Here is a 19,206-nt window from a genome sequence, read left to right on the forward strand (position 1 = left end):
TTAGTTTTTTTAATATGTTAATTTTTTGTAACTATATATACAATGGTGGCAAAAATAATAGGTACACTGCAGATAAATCGTAATTTTATCTGCAGAAGACAGAAAAAAAATATTCAGATCAAGTATTATGTGTAGAGGTAATACTTTGAGGCTTTACATTTATTAAAAAATTAATAATTTTTCGCCTAAGTCGTACAATTATGAAATATTTAGTCTTAGAAAATTTTTGATAAAAAGTTATTGGCAAAAATAATAGATACAATTGCAAATCTTGTCTTTCTGACTAATATTTAGTCGCGTAGCCCTCATTTTGCAAAACTGCTTGACATCGGCGGCTCATTGAATCTACTGAGCGCTCGCATATTGATTTTAATGTGTTGTACCGAGCTTTCTGAATTTCTTGCCATAATTGAGTTTTATTTTAAATTTTCTCCTTTGGGATTGCCTTTTTTATTTCATACCACAAGTTTTCCATGGGATTTAAATCAGGAGATTGTGTTAGCCATTTTATCACAGAGACTTGATTATCTTCAAACCACGTTTTTACAAGTTTCGACGAATGTTTTGGATCATTTTCTTGCTGAAAAGTCCGTATCAGTGGCTTATTCTATTTAGCATAGGATAACACATGATGTTATTTAAAATGTCACAATAAATCTCTTTTGTCATCGCTTCCTTGATCCAGAGGGCCGACATCATTGTAGGAGAAGCATCTCCAATCCATGATATTTCCTCCGCTAAACTTTATATTGTCTTTTTGGTGAATTTAGGATTGAACGCAACATTTGGAGACCTCCTCACAGTTAATGCACCATCAGATCCGAACAAATTAATCTTTGTTTCGTTGCTCCAAAGAATATTTCTTCACTGCTTTTTTCTCTCTTCACTAACAGTTTTTAAATATTTATTCGCAAAAGTTAAACGATCTCTAATATTCTTCTTACTCAAGTGGCACTTTTTTTGAGGTTCTAGCACACAATTTAGCATCTTGCAGTCTTTGACGAATTGTTCTTGCTGATATCGGTGCATTAGTTTGCTCCTTCAGTGTAAAAGAACTCGCAAAGGGATCGGCTTTGCATTTTCGAAGTATAGTAGCCGGTTAAATATTTCAGTTGTTTTTCGAGATTTCCCTCGCAACTCTACAGACTGCTGTGCTTTTAAGGCATTAACAACCATATTTTTAGACCATCCTATCAATTTAGATATTTTCCCGAGAGATTTTTCATTTTTATAAAGATTTTTTATCAATATTTTCTTCTCGTCTGTACAATGTTTCGATCTACTTATTTTTCATCAACTGTAAATAAGATTTATCACAAAATAATGTTGGTAAATATACTAATTGTAAATTAAACATAGATTTATAATCTCTGACAATAATAAAAGTGTCCAACAAAATTTAATAATATGGAAAACAGCTTGTACCTATTATTTCTGCCATCACTGTACATATAAAATTGAAAAATATAGAATTTTGTAAATTTTAAACTTGTCAGGCAAAGTGTCGAGATAGGCTACATTTGATGAAGGAGCTCTGGATTTTTTGACACGAATCTGATGATTATCTCGTCGATAACATATCGACCGATATTCTATTATTAATTGGATTTCAACTTACTACTCGCCAGACCAGATGTCGATGTTATCGGCCGGCTTTCATTCCATTTCATTCTTTGTTTGTGCGTAACATTTTCGTAATCACAAAAACTGATTAGAGTTTGTGTCTAATTATTTCGAGATTGAGAATCATCGAAAGCTCATTAGATATGATTAATCGTATCCGACCCCGTCTCGTAACTTTCGACGTGACTGGTACATTGCTGATGACCAAGTTCGAAGAAAACTACATCAAGGTCGGCTCGCAGCACGGTTTATTTATCGAGCCAAGAAAATTGGCGCGAAGTTTCAAAAACAATTACGCTCAGCTTAGTAAAGAGCACCCGATATACGGCAAGCACACAGGGTTAGGATGGAAGAACTGGTGGAAAATGATCGTATATAATGTGTTTAAAGAACAGCATGCTTCCGTGTCGACAGACACGTTGGATAAGGTAATATTAATGATAAAAATCTGTAGTAACATTCCTTTATTTCAGGTAGCTCCAGATAAATAGCTGTTCTTTAGATTTATTAATTTTTTTAGAACTCACCTTTTTATTTTACTAATATTACAGCAAATTTCTTTTTAATTAGTATTTCGATATCTAATGAACGAATTTTTACGAAAATTACTGACAAATTTCGTTTTATGCAATATTAGCCCAAACAAAACAAAATCATAACATCAAAATGATGTCAAAATGAGTGATTGATCGAAAAGTGATTTTTAATAATCATAGTTATTTTGACAGCATTTTAATGTTATAATGACTTGTAATATATTCAATCATTACAAATCATTTAACGATAGTGCTACAACTTCAGTATTGAAAATAATTTTTCTTGTTAGCTTTTTTCTTTCTATTTTATTTATTTTCTATTAATTGGTTCTGTTATTTTGTTATTGAATTATTACGTAAAGACCATTGATTTTATTTATCGTTCTCTTTTTTAGGTTGCTGAAAGTCTCATAAACTGCTATAGTACTAGTAAATGCTGGTATAAATATCCTGGTACTATTGATCTACTTGACTCCTTGCAGAAGAAGAATATCGTTTTGGGAGTAATCTCGAATTTTGATCAACGATTGGAATCAATTCTTGAAGACATTCAAATTCGTCAGTACTTTGCCTTTGTTTTGACCTCATACGATTTTGGAAAGGAGAAACCAAGCTTGTCAATATTCGAGGAAGCACTGAGATTAATGCAATATCATCATAAGGAGAAAATATTACCCAAAGAAGCAATGCACATCGGCGACAGAATAGACAATGATTATTTTGGAGCAAAAAGTGCCGGATGGAATGCTTTATTAATAAAACATGACAATAAGCTCGATGAAAACGAAGTGCCAAGGGAAGACATTTTTAAAAATTTGAAAGAGCTTCAAAGACACTTTGATAGCGTACTTAGAACAAATTGTATAATGCAGTAATAATTAATTATTTAATAATTATTTTAGGTTTATTTATACAGGGTGGCGTAAAGTGTTACAAACTAATAACTCTGAAAATATTTATCCTATCAAAAAGTTGTTCATGAGAAAGTTTTATATATTTTAGGGGCCTTTCTAACTATGTAAACAAAAATCCACCTTTATCCTCCCTTGAAGAGGGGCGGGGGATAACTTAAAAGTTTCAAATGGTACTCCCTATAAAATGTTACATATTTGGATTCTACGGGGGAAAAACAAATAAATTTTGTCTGAAACATTTCTTTGGAAAATACTCTTATCAAAAGTTACGAACATTTAAACCTTAATGTAGAGTGCATTGAAATTAATGATAATTAAATAAAACTTGTAGTTCTTCTGTTTTTTTTTATTTTATTAAATGTTCGAACTGTTGACTATTAACATCTAAACACTTATTAATTCTTTTTATAAAACTTTGCCTAACTCTAAACAACATTTTTGGAGTCACCTTAGTGCAAGCAGTATGTATTGTTCGTTTTAAGTCTTCTTTCGTCGTAAATGGTTGAGATGTGACATCTTCTTTAATATAGCTGCATAAAAAAATAGTCCAAAGATGTAATATCAGGTGAATGAGGGGGCCATTGAACAGGACCTTCTCGACCTATCCACCTGTCACGAAATATCTCATTTAAAAGAGTACTACATTCAAAAATAACTAAATACATCTGTATTTATATTTCCCGATAAATGTGTGTATTTATGTTTTTTTTGGTTAACATCAAGGTCGTTTTCATTATATCGTGAATACAACTTTATGTATCAATGGAGTTAAAGCGTGAATAAAATAGCTAAAAGTTTAAATGTTCCTAACTTTTGGTAGAAGCATTTTTCAAAGAAATGTTTCAGACAAAATTTATTTTTTCCCGTAGAATCCAAATATGTAACATTTTAGGGGGTCTTATTTGAAACTTTGATGTTATTATACTCCCCGTCCTCTTTAAGAGGGGACGCCGGGGATAGATTTTTGTTTACTTAGTTAGAAAGGCCCCTCAAAACCAAGCAATTTTTGTTTGATACTTTTCTTTCTATTGTTAAAAACAAGCGAGTTATTCAGATGACCTGTTTTAAATACCTCATCCTGTATACATATATAAACTTATTTGTATCTAACAATAATCTCTATGTAAAATAACTATGTTAACGATAATAACAAAATAGTCTGATAAAAAAGTAAGTTAAATATGCAAATTTATTAAGTTATACATATTGAATGTTTTTTTATATTTTTCAAATTTATGTATTTATATGCTTGTACAATTTCAATTTTTTTTATTACGTTGTATGTATATCTCTAGATATTCAGTACATCCCTTAGTATACACGATTAAGTCATTTGTGCACATTTTTTTTTTAACTAGGGATATCAAGTAATCAATTATAACATTTACATAAATTTTTTGAATGTATCAATTTTGTAAATATTTTATATATATATATATATAAAGATATTAAAATTATACATAAGAATCACATTTAATAATTTTTATATAAGTATATCTATAGTTGGATGAAAATGAACTGCGACACTAATAAGAATATATATTTAATAAACATTAAGAACAAAAATTGAACACAATTGTATATTTATAAAATGTACAAACTAAAATGGATATTAAAAGAGAATATTTACGCTATAATAAAATTTCAGAAATTATACACATTACTTTGTACAGAAATCGAAATTCTAATTAAAGTTCATAAAAAAATCAATGAAGTAGACAATAATAAAAAATCTGTCAATTACAATTAAAAAGCTTGTTATATATAAATATTAAGACTGTATGATCACACATTATATACCGATACGGAGACGGAAACTGTTGGAAACACGGTCACAATTCATAGATATTTAAATGCAGTGCGTATAATCGGAGTGTATATACAATCGGTGCAGATTCGCGTGTCTGCCTGCTAGAGGCATTTAAGACTGTGTATGTATATATACATACACGATCCGACGTTTGCGTAGGCGGACTGTGAGAACGAGGAACGAGCGTAGGAGACGGAATTGAGAAGGGGCGATGCGAGGAGGGCTCAAGAGGGCCGGGAGGTAGACGTGTGCAAGCGGCGTCGGCCGTCGCGCCGTTACACTCGTTGGTGGTCCACGGCAGAGCTCGCTCGCGCGTCTCACGTTGCCCAGCATCCGATCTATGGAAGGTTAATGGGAGATGTACGATCGATAACGATCGCTCGATGGCGGTGATCTTCGTCGATGGACGCGTTGCTTAACCTCGAAGACAGCCCTGATACGTCGGTCGGTTTCGTGAACAGTGAGAGGAGTCGGACAGAGTGTTCGGACAGAGAGATATTTTCTTACCTCGTGGGGCTAAAATGAGAGGGATCGGGATATGGGACCTGCTGTTGCTTGTGGGAAGCTGCGTCGTTCTAGCCGATCCCGAGGCCGATCCTTCGGAGGAGCTGTTCAATCGGCTGCAGCTGCCAAAAAATCGTAATGAGGACAAGTGTTATGATGAGAACGGCAGGCCGCAGGTTTGTCTCGATTGTTTGTTATTTATATGTAAACTGAATAAAAAAATGAGAATCTATAGTCTTCATTATCGTGGAAATAATCCTAAAAAAAAGTTATAGGTAATTTATTTATTTAATAAATATTGTGACGCAAATGAAAATAATATATTTGTTAGAAAAATTTCACAATACTGCTTCTATTTTTTTTTTCATAAAAAAATCCAGGAAATGTTTAAAATGTTTTCTATGCAATGTATCAATATATTTTGTTTATAATTTTATTAATTTTTTATGTAATCTTTTGTTTTATATTTTAATACTTTTCAACATAATTTTTTATTATTATGTAATTCTCTCTCTCTCTCTCTCTCTCTCTCTCTCTCTCTCTCTCTCTCTCTCTCTCTCTCGCCAACTTCATGTAATATGTTAATTATTACATTAGTTTTTTAATATGCTTATAAATTATTTTAGAATTAAAGTATTATTTATTAATATTTTTATGTAACATTTTATTTTTTCAAATAAATCCTCGTATAAATATCATTTTTAAATAAATGGCTAACTTTTTGCATCTTTAATTAAATCAGTACAATTTGGTAGCTTCGTATTTCGGGAGGATGTTAAGGTTATCATGGGGTTATTCCAAGTTACTTGAACCCGCAGATAAATTGTGTGGGCCACGATATAAATGGACAAGATATCATTCGCGAAGCCCGCAAGATATAGCTTTTATATTAGAAATAGAATTCTTTCCTATTTAGATCGCGATTATGAATTGAGAAAATTAGACCTCATTAAATGTCTTATGTTAATATCTCTCCATGTAGATATGTTTAGTATTATTATAATTATATATTTAAAAATAATATATTTTTAATATATGTATATATAATAAAATAATATATTTTAATTTAATTACTCTTTAAAAATCATAAATTTGATTTACATATATATTATATCTGCAAAGTAAAGAGGGCTATTTATAATAAATGTAGTATTATTCTATTGAAAATGTTAATATAATAAAAAATTTTGTTATTAAAATATATTTATGACGCAAAATATATTACTATCTGATTTTAATTTTAATTTAATTTTAAACAGTAATAAATTTCTCAAAGATATTGTTATATAAAAAAATGATATATGTTGTAGAGAATTTACTATATTTATAAGAATTTAATAAAGCATATAACTATAGAATAATATTTTTTGAAAACAAATTAATAAATATTACGTTAAAACATTTCTTTATTTTATTTAATTTTAACATAACATTTATTTAACTTATTTTCTTGTAACTATTTAATTACAATAAAATATATCCAAAATATAGCGCCCTGTCTGAATGTTGGCGTGTTTTAGAGATGTATACCGCCGTTTGAAAATGCAGCTTTCAATGTGCTAATAGAGGCGACCAACACATGTGGCGAGGATCGTCCTATCGAATTCTGTAAGCAGACAGGCGTGCAAAAGAAGTCATGCGAAATTTGTCGACGCGGCGACCACTCGGCCTCCTTCCTTACTGACCACGACAATAATGACAATGCTACTTGGTGGCAATCGGACACCATGTACGAAGAGTATCCCAACCAGGTCAATCTCACCCTTCCTCTAGGTGTGTTTTCATTGCAATCATCTGGGATTCCCTGTAGAAGATCTTTGTCTCTTTATTGAGAGAGCCTCTTTATACTTTCTCTCTTTTTTCTGCGTTTCTCTTTTACTCTTTCGCTTATATACATACTCTCTCTTTCTCTCATCCTACTTCCTTATCTGTGAGGATGTATGCGCGATGAGATAAATCATAACAGTGTATAAAGGATGATGAAGAAATCACAGAAAAGCTCTCATGAGCTATAAAAGCAAATTTGTTATTACAAATTTATTCTTGTTCATAATTGATTTAAAATCTATTTTAGAAATTGGAATATTTTAACTTAGAAATTTTTATTAACAATTTAGATATTTTAAACAGTCATATTAAATGGACTATCTTATGTGTGTAAAAGGTATACGATAAATTAAATTAAATTCAATGAACAACCTAGCGATTGAAATATTCTGAATAAAAATGACAGATAATACATTTTATTTAATTTTTAGAGCACAAGGATTGATTTTAAAATCTTTATTTTTAGTAAGATTTGTTACGATTCTTATTTTATTATATTCTTTGCTTTAAATATGATGCAGTGCCACTATAATGTCTTTTCTGTCTTATAAAGATTATTTTTTATTTACTATTTATGTATTTCAAATTACTCTATTTTATTACTCTATATCTATATAATTATCTACATTTTTTATCTTATTTTTATTAAATTTTTTAATACTTTTATTCCATCGTATTTACTGTTTTATTTACTACTCTCCTATACTGGCGAAACTCATTATTTATTTATTGTTATGCAATTTTTACTGTAAAAAAAAACCCTTATCAAGATATATATATATATATATAAAACATCTGATGCTTTATTTTTTGGGGTGCCGCTCTAAAAATACATCATGTGTCTTGTCTGCAAACTTATGTTCAGTAGCACATCAATAAAGCTTATTATTATTATTATTGTTATTATATTATTAATCAAGCAAGAATCAGTGTCGTTTCATAGAATACAATGATTAACAGTCAATTGGAGTCTATGTGCTGGATGTAGTTTGCTAATAATCTTTTAATATTCTATTAGTATAAATCATACAAACTTTGATAGATAATAATATCAAAGTTTGTATGATTTACACTAATAGAATATTAAAAAATTATTAGCAAATTACATCCAGTACATAAACTTCAATTACCTGTTAATTGTATTCTATAAAACTGTACTGATTTTTGCTTGATTATTAATTCGAAGAGTCGTAAATTAGATATTGATTTAGTATATTTAAATTAGTTAATTAATTATTAGATTCTATTTTTTATGTTATACTTTTATTAATGTTTTATAATATTTTGATTATAAAATTAGGAAAGACATTTGACATAACATATGTCAGAGTACTGTTTGAGTCGCCTCGGCCGGAAAGTTGGGGTATCTACAAGCGGAAGAACGAGAAGTCACCGTGGGAGCCTTATCAATTTTATTCAGCGACGTGCCGAGACACGTACGACCTGCCCGAGTCTAAAGAGACCATTCGCGGTGATGACACCCGCGTGCTATGCACCTCAGAATTCTCTGACATTTCTCCACTCACCAAAGGCACCGTCGCTTTTTCGACCTTAGAGGGCCGACCTTCCGCCTATTATTTTGAGACCAACACCGAACTTCAGGCAATTTAATTAAAAATAATTTATTCTTAGTATATAGAATATTTTGATAATTTTAATTCTATTTGTAATATACTTACACACACACACACACACACACGCACACACACACACACAGTAAATTTATATTTATATTAATATTATTTTGATTTATTAACAAAGTCAGGGAATTGCTATAAGCAGCATAATCGAAATTGATATGATTGATTAAAGAATAGTTTAATAAATTTAAAATAAGAAATAATTCGAAAGATTTAGACTTCTTCAACTATAAAATTAAAAATTTTTCCTCTAATTTGTTTATATTTATCATAATACTATAACAAGTAGCTTAACAGACGACATTTGTTTTATAGGAATGGGTACAAGCATCGGATTTGAAAATTACTCTAGACAGATTAAACACATTCGGCGATGAAGTTTTTGGCGACGCGCAAGTGCTGAAATCTTATTATTATGCGATAGCTGATATAGCAGTCGGTGCGAGATGCGCTTGCAATGGCCACGCCGGAGAATGTGTAAACAGTACTAGTGTCGATGGCAAAACTCGCAGAGTTTGCCGGTAATAAGTTCTCTCTTTTATCATTTTTTTAATATACATATATATACATACGCAATTATATTTTGATATATATTTAATATTTATAATATTTATCTTCCTTTTCACTTTTTTCCCACTTTTTTCGAAGTTTCTATGTACGAACATTTTTTGGAACCACATTTTATTTGTATCATAAGTAAGTGAGAGTGAATCAATTTATTATTGCGCGATAATTGATGCGTCAAATTAATTTATATTAATCTTCTTACATTGACATTACATCTTCATATGTTTCAGACTTTTATTCCAACACAGTTGCGCACATCAATTATGCTTGTACTTTGAAGATAGCTTAAAATAAGTCGAAACGTACAGAAAACTAATAATATAAAAAGATTAATACAAATTATTTGTTAATTATTTGTTAAGCGCACCAATTGCCGCGCGGTAATAATTTTACTCTCACTCGTGATAAAAGTATAATTATGGTTTAATGATATTCGATTCAAAAGTCCAGTTAAATTTTATATTATTTAATATTGAAAATTTTTTGGACCGTATGTCAAAATATGTTTTTGCATCATATACGTATTTGATAGTACAGTTTGTGTTGAGAATGCAGTTTCTGAATTTACACTTCTTGAAATATTAGGTCATTAAGATATGAATAAAGATGTATGATTATGCGCTTGTTTATTTAGGTCTACAAGTTTGCTGCCACCGTTTTCATATAGATAGTTTTATACCTGTAAAAACGGCAGGAACAAACTTGTAGATCAATAACATAAAATACACGCACATATATTCAGGAATGAATTATACAATATAATGAATGCAAATTAAATAACGAAACATTTGAACATGATATTAAATAAATTGTAATAAAAACATTTTATTTATAGTAAACTAATATATTAAAAAAAAATTAAATTAAATTTTAAACTACTAAATAATTCTTATCAATTTGCTGCCATCTTTGATAAAATTGTAAATAATGTTACAATATAATTGGAAATTTATTTGCAGATGCGAGCATAACACCGCTGGTCCAGACTGCAACGAGTGCCTACCTTTTTATAATGATGCTCCTTGGGGCCGTGCTACAACTACCGATGCACACGAATGCAAACGTGAGTATTTAGTAAATATTAGATATAGCATATTTTAATACAGTTTAAAGAGCAATATGCAACAGATTTTGCACATTATACAATTTTTTTAAAAATCTTGAAAAATCGATATTTAAGTAAACATCTAATGTAATAAAAAGAGCTAGTGAAAAAATTAATGATTTTATTAACTTAAATTTTAGCAATTTTTATAGGACTTAAAATAGATAAAGTAAATAAAAGTTTAGATATATTTTTGAATTAAATAAATAACAAAAAGAAAAATTATTTTTAAATCTTTTGCTACAATTTTATTTAGTTACTTATAATATAGATATTAATATTTTAATTATAAAAGATTGCCATGTTAATATAATTTAAATCGATTTAAAAAAGAAATAAAATCAAACTAGAATCGCATAGTTGAATGTAATTGTGTTAAAATGTCGGATCTTATATTTTTATATCTTTGTTACAAAATGTTTACCGGATATATAATGCGTTACACATAATGGGATTAATTAAATTTTCAGAAGCCATAATTGATCACATGTAAAAAAAATCGTTTATTTTTAGTTTTTAATGTCACCATAGAATTTTATTCGCAAATAACTTACTTTACTGAAACAATTGCAATTATGCATGAAAAACTGCATTGCGAACTTGGTTTTTCTCTGTATAATGTTCGTATTGAATGAGAAACATGGTGCGCATTGCAAAGACCATAAGCGACTGCACCTTCGTCAGTATTACCTGATACCAGCTTTGCCTTTTACGTTCATCTGCCGCTCTCTTGAGTGGGGATGCGGCTTGTAGCGAAGGTACACGGCCGTTCAATGCACTTTTGTCTGCATTCAGTGTACGACGATAAACACAACAGTTCACTGATCAAAATTCTCAAAATCCCTAATAAAAATCATAATAAAAAATATATTTTCGAAATATATCTAAACATCTAAGGAAGTGTATTCTAAGTTGTAATCACACGAAATATAAGTAACAGTGATCTAATTGTAAGATGTGTAACAGTTGAAACAATTCGATAGTTAGACTCGAGCGCAATTAAACATATAAGTATATGATCAAATAGTAATCAAATTACAGTAATATGCAGTAATAAAACAGATTATAATGCGTTGACCTCTGTTATAATATTCTCATATTGGAAAAATGAAATTGATCACGTTGTTAATGGTAGCGGATTGCATACTGCTGTGTACGCCACGGAATGAAATACGCCCTTGGTATTCAGGATCCAGTAATTAATTATTGATAATATATTGTTTATATAAAATTATTCAAATTGCAAATCATTACAAATTGCATTATATGTGAATTTTTAAATAAACTTAAAAGAATATGACCTTTTTAAATAAACTTAAAAGAATATGACCTTTTTAAATAAAACTTATATATCTTTTAATGTATATAAAAAAAAGTATTTTTTAACTTTAAAAACTTTAAGTTATTATTTAAAATTTTAATTATTAAATAAATATAATTAAAAATAATTATTAGAGTCATTATTTGTTTGATACAACTCATATTTCACATCTCATATCACACATCTTTCTGCATTATTATTTTTTATTGTAATATGATAAAATTTAATCAAAAATAAAATTTAATATTTAATGTTTAAATATTATTCTTATAAGGACAGCTTATTTGGGCTTAGTTTTTCATTATCCAAATATAATTGACCTGATGTTTTATCCAAACGGTTTCATCTATGATAATGTCACGGATAAAATCCATTGGGTAAAACATCAGATTAAACTTAGTTACAAGTTAATCAGATACTGAAAAACCAGGCCTTGGTATTTTTCTTTTTCACACATTAAACAATTTTGCAATTATTAATCTATTAATTCGACTACTTATTATTTCTTGTAGCTTGCAACTGCAACGGATACGCAGACAGATGTTATTTCGACAAGGAATTGTATAAGCTAACTGGTCATGGAGGTCATTGCTTGGATTGTCGAGCAAATCGCGATGGTGCCAATTGCGAGCGGTGTCGCGAAAACTATTATCAACGGCCCGAGGATAATTACTGCGTTGCATGCAACTGTAATGAAATTGGTAATAATGCTATAGTAATACTAAATAATGCAAATTATGATAATTGTATATTCGGTAAGATTGTGAATTAACATTACAATTTTTCTCAATATAAATACAAATTAGTTTATATTAAAATCTCTTTAAAAGAAAAATTCAAATTTCTCTGTCTCTCTCTTATGATAATAAATTAAAGTATAACGATTTATAGGTTCGAGAAGCTTGCAGTGTAATAGCGAGGGTAAATGCCAATGTAAACCTGGTGTAACAGGGGATAAATGCAATCGTTGTGCAGCCAACTTCTATAATTTTGGTTCGCAGGGCTGTACTTCATGCGAGTGCAGCTTGGCAGGATCAGCGAACAACGTTCCCAACTGCGATACTATCACAGGAGTTTGCGTTTGCAAGGAAAACGTCGAGGGAAAACGCTGCAGAGAGTTAGTCCTGTTATATTATTCAACCAAATCTTCTTTAGAAAAGAATATTTAATAAATCAATTCGCATTTCAATATATTAATTGTTAATATTTTAATTGTTCTAAATGAGAAATTTAGAGCTTTTTGATCTTTTAGTTTATATTATTATTGAGAAAAATAATTGAGATGTCATATGTGCTAAATTATATAGGACTTCCTCCACATTATATTTTAACATCGTTTCAATAACGATTCTTTAATTAATTTAGAATCAATTTTCTATTATTGTGAATCTGATTTTTGAAATTAGGATTTATTGACTTTGTTCTACTCCTCGAAAATTGAAATTAACCCGAATGCTGAAATTGACTAGGTGTCGTCCAGGATTCTTCAATCTGGCAGTAGATAATGAGTTCGGTTGCACTCCCTGTTTTTGTTACGGCCATTCCTCAGTCTGTCAACTAGCAACCGCTTACTCAAAGTTGTTCATCGAGAGTATGTTTGTGCGAGCAAACGAGCGTTGGTCTGCGTCTGTGGCCGGTAATCCGATTCAATTGCAATACGATGCACTGACGCAGACGATCTCAGCTACTGCGCTCGATCGTGACAATGTGTACTTCCTCGCGCCCGATAAATTTCTAGGAGATCAGCGAGCGTCTTATAATCAGCACATATCGTTCATACTGAGGATAGGCGAAGCTGGACCGGCTCCCACAGCGCGCGATGTAATTTTAGAAGGTGGAAACGGCGAGCAGATCACACAGCCGATCTTTGGCCAGAACAATCGTTTACCGACTGTTACGGTAAGTATTTTTATTTTCACTACATTTTTTCGTCCACTACATTCAATATTAATGTGATTATTTTTGCAGCCTCAAGAATATAAGTTTAAATTGCATGAGCATGCCAACTACGGCTGGCAACCACGATTATCTTCTCGTGCTTTCATGTCAATTCTGTCAAACTTAACCGCTATAAAGATTCGTGGGACTTACACTCATCAAGGCCGAGGATTTTTGGACGATGTGAAATTAGAAACGGCTCATCGCGGCGCAGCCGGTGAACCGGCCGATTGGGTGGAACACTGCCAATGTCCTCATGGCTACGTCGGCCAATTTTGCGAATCATGCGCGCCCGGATTCCATCACGATCCTCCCAACGGCGGTCCTTTCGCTCTTTGTGTTCCTTGCAATTGTAATGGGCACGCTGATATTTGCGAGGCGGAGACTGGTAATTAGATGTCATTGTCATATATTATAGGCTTCAAATAGAAATAAATCTAATTAAATTACAGAAATAACAGGTAAAAGAATTATTTTGTTTGGTCTATAAAATCGGATTTACTTACTGTCGTGTTACTTTTTGTTGAATTTATTTAATCAATATGATAATTTTTCGAATATATTGCAAGTATATTTCAACTTTTGCTTGTTCTGTGTGTGAACTAATAGCTTTTGAAAGATAATTCGTATAAATACAGATATTTTGAAGTGTCTTTCGAAATGTTTAATAATATTTTGGATACAATATTTTCTTTCTATATTTTAGGGCAATGTATCTGTCAGCATAATACTGCAGGAAGCAATTGCGAATTATGTAGTAGGGGATACTATGGTTATCCATTGAAAGGAAACCCAGATGATTGTAAACCATGTCCTTGTCCCGATAACGGACCTTGTATTCTTCTGGGCAATAATCCGGATCCTATCTGCTCTGAATGTCCTATTGGCAGGACTGGTAAGCACATGTATATTTTTTACAGATACATTTTTTAAATACTTAAATATAGCATTGAAAATAATTAAAAGAGAAGAATTTAATTAATTCGTACTTTTTATGTTGTTCTTTGTTTCTTTTTTAATTTATCAAAAATTACATGAAATCAATGTTCTTATGCAGGACCTAGATGTGAAACATGTTCCGACGGTTACTATGGAAATCCTGAAAAAGGTCTCGCTTGCCGTCCTTGCGATTGCAACAACAATATCGATTTAAATGCAGTTAGAAATTGTAATCAAGAAACAGGAGAATGTCTAAAGTGTGTCAATAATACAGCGGGCTTTCATTGTGAAGAATGTCTAGCCGGTAAATATAAAAATTAAGAATTTTTTATAATCTATTATATAATTTTTCTTTCACACAATCTCTGCATTACATAATGCCGGTTCTACATTAGTTGCAAGCCGATCGCAAGTTGCGACAGCCAATCTGAAGCGTTGATTTCAAAATGCAAGCTTGAGATGGGCTGTCGTAACGAACTTGCGATCGACTTGCAACTAATGTAGAACCAGCTTAATATATTTTTAATTACATTTTATACATTAGGGTATTATGGAGACGCGTTATCGGATCGCAAGGAAGACGGATGTAAGTTATGTCAGTGTTATCCACCAGGCACTTTGGAACTTGATGATGGAAGAGTTGCACCTTGCGATCAATTAACAGGACATTGTGCCTGCAAACCGCATGTCATAGGTCGCAATTGTGACAAGTGCGAAGAAGGCTATTATCATATTATGAGTGGAGAGGTAAAATCTGCTAAATTGAAATAACAAACAGTCGATTTTAATAATAACTGATATAATAATTTGTTAAATTACTTATCAAATAACACGTTAATTTAATTAATGTGTTTGTCTCGTATAAAAATTTATATTCTTGTTACAGGGTTGCACACCTTGTAATTGCGACCTTGAAGGTTCTTACAATCGCACTTGTGATCCGATAACAGGACAATGTCAGTGTCGACTTGGAGTAACGGGTCAACGTTGCGATGCCTGTGAGCCCTATCAATATGGATTCAGTCGCGAGGGCTGCAAACTTTGCGATTGCGACAGTATTGGATCCCAAGATTTGCAATGTGACGCAAATGGACAGTGTCCTGTAAGTTGCCTATACCTACATAAAATTAAATAGTTAATATAAATAAATTATAGCAAAACGAATGTGTGTGATCATTAATTTTATATCAAAATTATATTTTAAATAAAAAATGTGGTTGTTAATTTTTTTGTACGTCCGATCATAAATTTATATAAAAATTTTATATATTTATTTTTTGGATTTTTAGTAATAAATTTGCTTCTTTGTATTTTTTGCTTGATATTTTTGATGATTGTTGGCAGTGCTTGACAAACGTTGAAGGCAGACGATGTGATCGCTGCAAGGAGAACAAGCATAATCGTCAGCATGGCTGTGTTGATTGTCCCGATTGTTACAATCTTGTACAGTCGGCGGTCAATGATCACCGACGACGTTTAGCTGAGCTCGAAGACACACTTTATAAGATCAACAGCAGTCCCACTGTTATCAAGAACTCGGATTTCGAGAAAGAGCTCAAGAATGTTCAAGATAGAGTAAAATCATTATTGACTACTGCTAAACAAGGATCTGGCAGTAAATATCATTATTATTATCGTTATTATGTCTATTTATTAAACTATTTATTTAACTTCAGAATTAAGTAATAATTACATGTCATTATAGTTAAATAATGAAAAAAATTTCAAAAATTTTTATCTTTAAAATTATTTATTATAATGAAAACCATAAAGTTCTGATATATTGTGATTTTCTTTATAATATTATAATATAAAAGTAAAAGCTGATATGCCTTTTAGGCGAGAATAAAACGTTGGTAGAACAGTTAGATGAGTTGCGTGAGCAATTAAATACGATTGACAAGACCTATCAAACCGTGGACGTGGTAGCAAACGATTCACGTGATATAACTGAGGAAGGTTTAATCAATATCGATGAGGCAGAGAAAGTTTTGGATAAAATCTACGAGCAGTTAACGGTAAATAAAATTTTGCTTTATAATAATATCAAAAAGTTTTAAAAACTTATTTAAGAATGCGCGTTATTTGACAATATACTCAACATATATAAGTTGCACAATTTATTTTATGTCCCTTGATTTTATTTTATATGAAAAATTTTATGAACAACTTTTATTCTAAATTGTTAAGTTATAAATTTTATAATTTTATGATAAAAATGGTAGGAAGCAGAGGATTACTTGGGTACGGATGGAGCGAGTGCTTTAAGTTCGGCGAAATTGCGTGCTGAACAAGTCGGTCAGCAAAATCAGCAGATGACATCAATTGCACAGGAAGCGCGTGTACTCGCCGAAGTGTATGTATTTTATATTGTAAATATGTACAATTTTTTTATTTATTTTATAAATAAAAAAGTTTCTGGAAAATTATTTCAAATTTTTATTTTGTTGTATTAATAATAATGAATTACTTTTTTGTTCTAAAAATCATTTTAAAAATAAAGATTTAGTTATATAAACTATTATTTAAAACAAAATAGAGCAATCGGAGGACCAAAAGCCAGTTATGTAGCAAAGAACGTTTAATTTAAAACTTAAACATTCTTTGTTATATAACTGGCTTTTGGCCCTTTAATTGTTCTATTTTGTTTTATATTTACAAAGCCTTATTATTTAAAAGGTTTTATTTTAGTAAAACTAATTAGTTTTACTAAAAAATTTTCGAAAATTTTATATTGTTATATAATATTATTATTTAATATTGGAATTCTATTCTTTTAGAAATACAAACGAAGCCAAGAAGCTTCATATGTTAGCAGAACAGGCGCGAAACACGACAATGGAGGCTTATAATCTTGCAAAGCAAACTATATCGAGATATTCCAATATAACGTGAGTGAAAGAGATATTTCCCTTTTCACTTTAATAATTTTATATTTGCAATTTTCTGATTATAATCTTATAATCACTATATCTAGAATATAAAGAAAATTCTGTACAGGGATGAACTAAGGAATCTGGAGAATAAACTAGCGCAATTAGATGATCGCATGGATGAAGTGAAGAATCTCACTGCCATAGCAGCTACTAAATCCTCAACTGTTTCTCAAGAAGCAATAGATTTACTGATTCTCGATTTAACGCTTCCTCAGGTTGATGTCAAGCAATTGCGACAACAAGTAGAAAGCGTTAGCAGTGAGGTAATTATAAATTATTATAAATAAATATACAGATAAAGAAATAATGAATGAATTTGAATAAAAAGAAACTAACTAATAAAATAATAATAAAGGTATAGTATAATATTAATACAAAATGTAAATAATGTATATGTATGAAATAGAGCTTACAGATAAAAGAGCAGGCACAACTCTTATTGGAGCAAAACGAGGATTTTATCAAAGAAATGACTGAAAAAATTAAAAAAAGCGAAGAACTTTTAGAAAGAGCTCAAGATCAACAAGCTGCAACTGCTGAACTGTTAGCTGAATTAGATAAAGCCAATGAGACGGCAAATGACGCTGTCAAACGTGGCGATCAGACACTAAAAGAAGCTCAAGAAACTTTAAAAAAATTAGGAGGTAAGTTCTTTAAAAAGAACTCCAGAAATGTTTTATTCTATGAAATTAGAAAAATGGAAAGACTCACGAATTTGTTCTAAAAATCTTTTTCTTTAAACAATTTTTTTCATTACAATTTTTGCATTGTATTAGAATTTGATGCTGAGGTGCAACGTGAACGTGTTAAGGCTCAAAGTGCTTTGAAGAACATTCAGAAAATTGAAGAATTGATTAATAATGCTAACTTGCAAACTAGAGAAACAGAGAGAGTATTAAATGGATCGGAGGGTAACGCTAAAAGTGCACGCGAAATTGCGCAAAACGCTCAGGTAAAATTATTAAAATTAGTTATTAAATAATAAATTTATTATTAATTTTTTGAAATTAAAACTAACTTTCTAATTTTATCTTTTTATATCTATTCATTTTATATTTATTTTTATTCTTATAAACTTATTATCTATTATATATAGAATTATTTTTTAATTTCATATGTATATGGGGCATTCCATGCCAAGTGGGCCACCCAATTTTTGGGCTTTCTCGTCGCAGCGCTCTTTTCGCTTGTCGTTAGTGGGCATGAAAGGCAATTTTGAAAATAAAGTGCAGACGTATTCTTATAGAAAATTGAACGCTCTTTCACGTAAGAATATTCTTTTTTTGATCAGACCGGTTTACGATAATGTTTTTCAGTTTTGAACTTTTCAAAATGGCGGCGCGACTAAAAGGCCGCTCTCAATTTTCTTTTAATATAGCTCAAAATGTAGCTCCAGGTCTCTACTTTGTTACTCTAAAAGGACTTAATGGCACACGCATTCGTTTAGGAGTAAGAGCTAGGAAAGTGAGGCAATGTCGCTCCGTCCCCCTGCCGCACCACTCATTTTCCTCACTTTCCTAGCTCTTACTCCCAAACGAATGCGTGT

The 19,206-nt window shown here is 30.8% G+C and overlaps 2 protein-coding genes across 2 annotated transcripts in view; both read left to right on the forward strand.

The window, feature by feature from the left end:
- The first annotated feature begins 1,667 nt into the window (after positions 1 to 1,667).
- Positions 1,668 to 3,278, forward strand: LOC108783015 (rhythmically expressed gene 2 protein). The gene is made up of 2 exons (XM_018551431.1): positions 1,668 to 2,051; positions 2,555 to 3,278. Exons 1-2 carry the CDS (start codon positions 1,767 to 1,769, stop codon positions 3,032 to 3,034), a joined length of 765 nt encoding a protein of 254 aa, XP_018406933.1. The 5' UTR covers positions 1,668 to 1,766; the 3' UTR covers positions 3,035 to 3,278.
- A 2,126-nt stretch (positions 3,279 to 5,404) lies between these two features.
- The window catches only part of LanB2 (laminin subunit gamma-1), a 15,049-nt gene continuing 1,247 nt past the window's right edge, over positions 5,405 to 19,206 (forward strand). Inside the window, exons 1-20 of the mRNA XM_018551378.1 lie at positions 5,405 to 5,563; positions 6,908 to 7,160; positions 8,515 to 8,816; positions 9,170 to 9,375; positions 10,381 to 10,484; positions 12,360 to 12,548; positions 12,739 to 12,964; positions 13,317 to 13,746; positions 13,816 to 14,173; positions 14,492 to 14,680; positions 14,843 to 15,028; positions 15,269 to 15,471; positions 15,611 to 15,826; positions 16,069 to 16,339; positions 16,564 to 16,742; positions 16,950 to 17,080; positions 17,505 to 17,615; positions 17,725 to 17,923; positions 18,067 to 18,304; positions 18,437 to 18,612. Of these exons, the coding sequence (XP_018406880.1) occupies positions 5,405 to 5,563; positions 6,908 to 7,160; positions 8,515 to 8,816; positions 9,170 to 9,375; positions 10,381 to 10,484; positions 12,360 to 12,548; positions 12,739 to 12,964; positions 13,317 to 13,746; positions 13,816 to 14,173; positions 14,492 to 14,680; positions 14,843 to 15,028; positions 15,269 to 15,471; positions 15,611 to 15,826; positions 16,069 to 16,339; positions 16,564 to 16,742; positions 16,950 to 17,080; positions 17,505 to 17,615; positions 17,725 to 17,923; positions 18,067 to 18,304; positions 18,437 to 18,612 (4,326 nt within the window). The remainder of the gene's footprint in view (positions 5,564 to 6,907; positions 7,161 to 8,514; positions 8,817 to 9,169; positions 9,376 to 10,380; positions 10,485 to 12,359; positions 12,549 to 12,738; positions 12,965 to 13,316; positions 13,747 to 13,815; positions 14,174 to 14,491; positions 14,681 to 14,842; positions 15,029 to 15,268; positions 15,472 to 15,610; positions 15,827 to 16,068; positions 16,340 to 16,563; positions 16,743 to 16,949; positions 17,081 to 17,504; positions 17,616 to 17,724; positions 17,924 to 18,066; positions 18,305 to 18,436; positions 18,613 to 19,206) is intronic.

Source organism: Cyphomyrmex costatus, unplaced genomic scaffold (genome assembly GCF_001594065.2).
Source record: "Cyphomyrmex costatus isolate MS0001 unplaced genomic scaffold, Ccosl1.0 scaffold14, whole genome shotgun sequence".
NCBI lineage: Eukaryota > Metazoa > Arthropoda > Insecta > Hymenoptera > Formicidae > Cyphomyrmex > Cyphomyrmex costatus.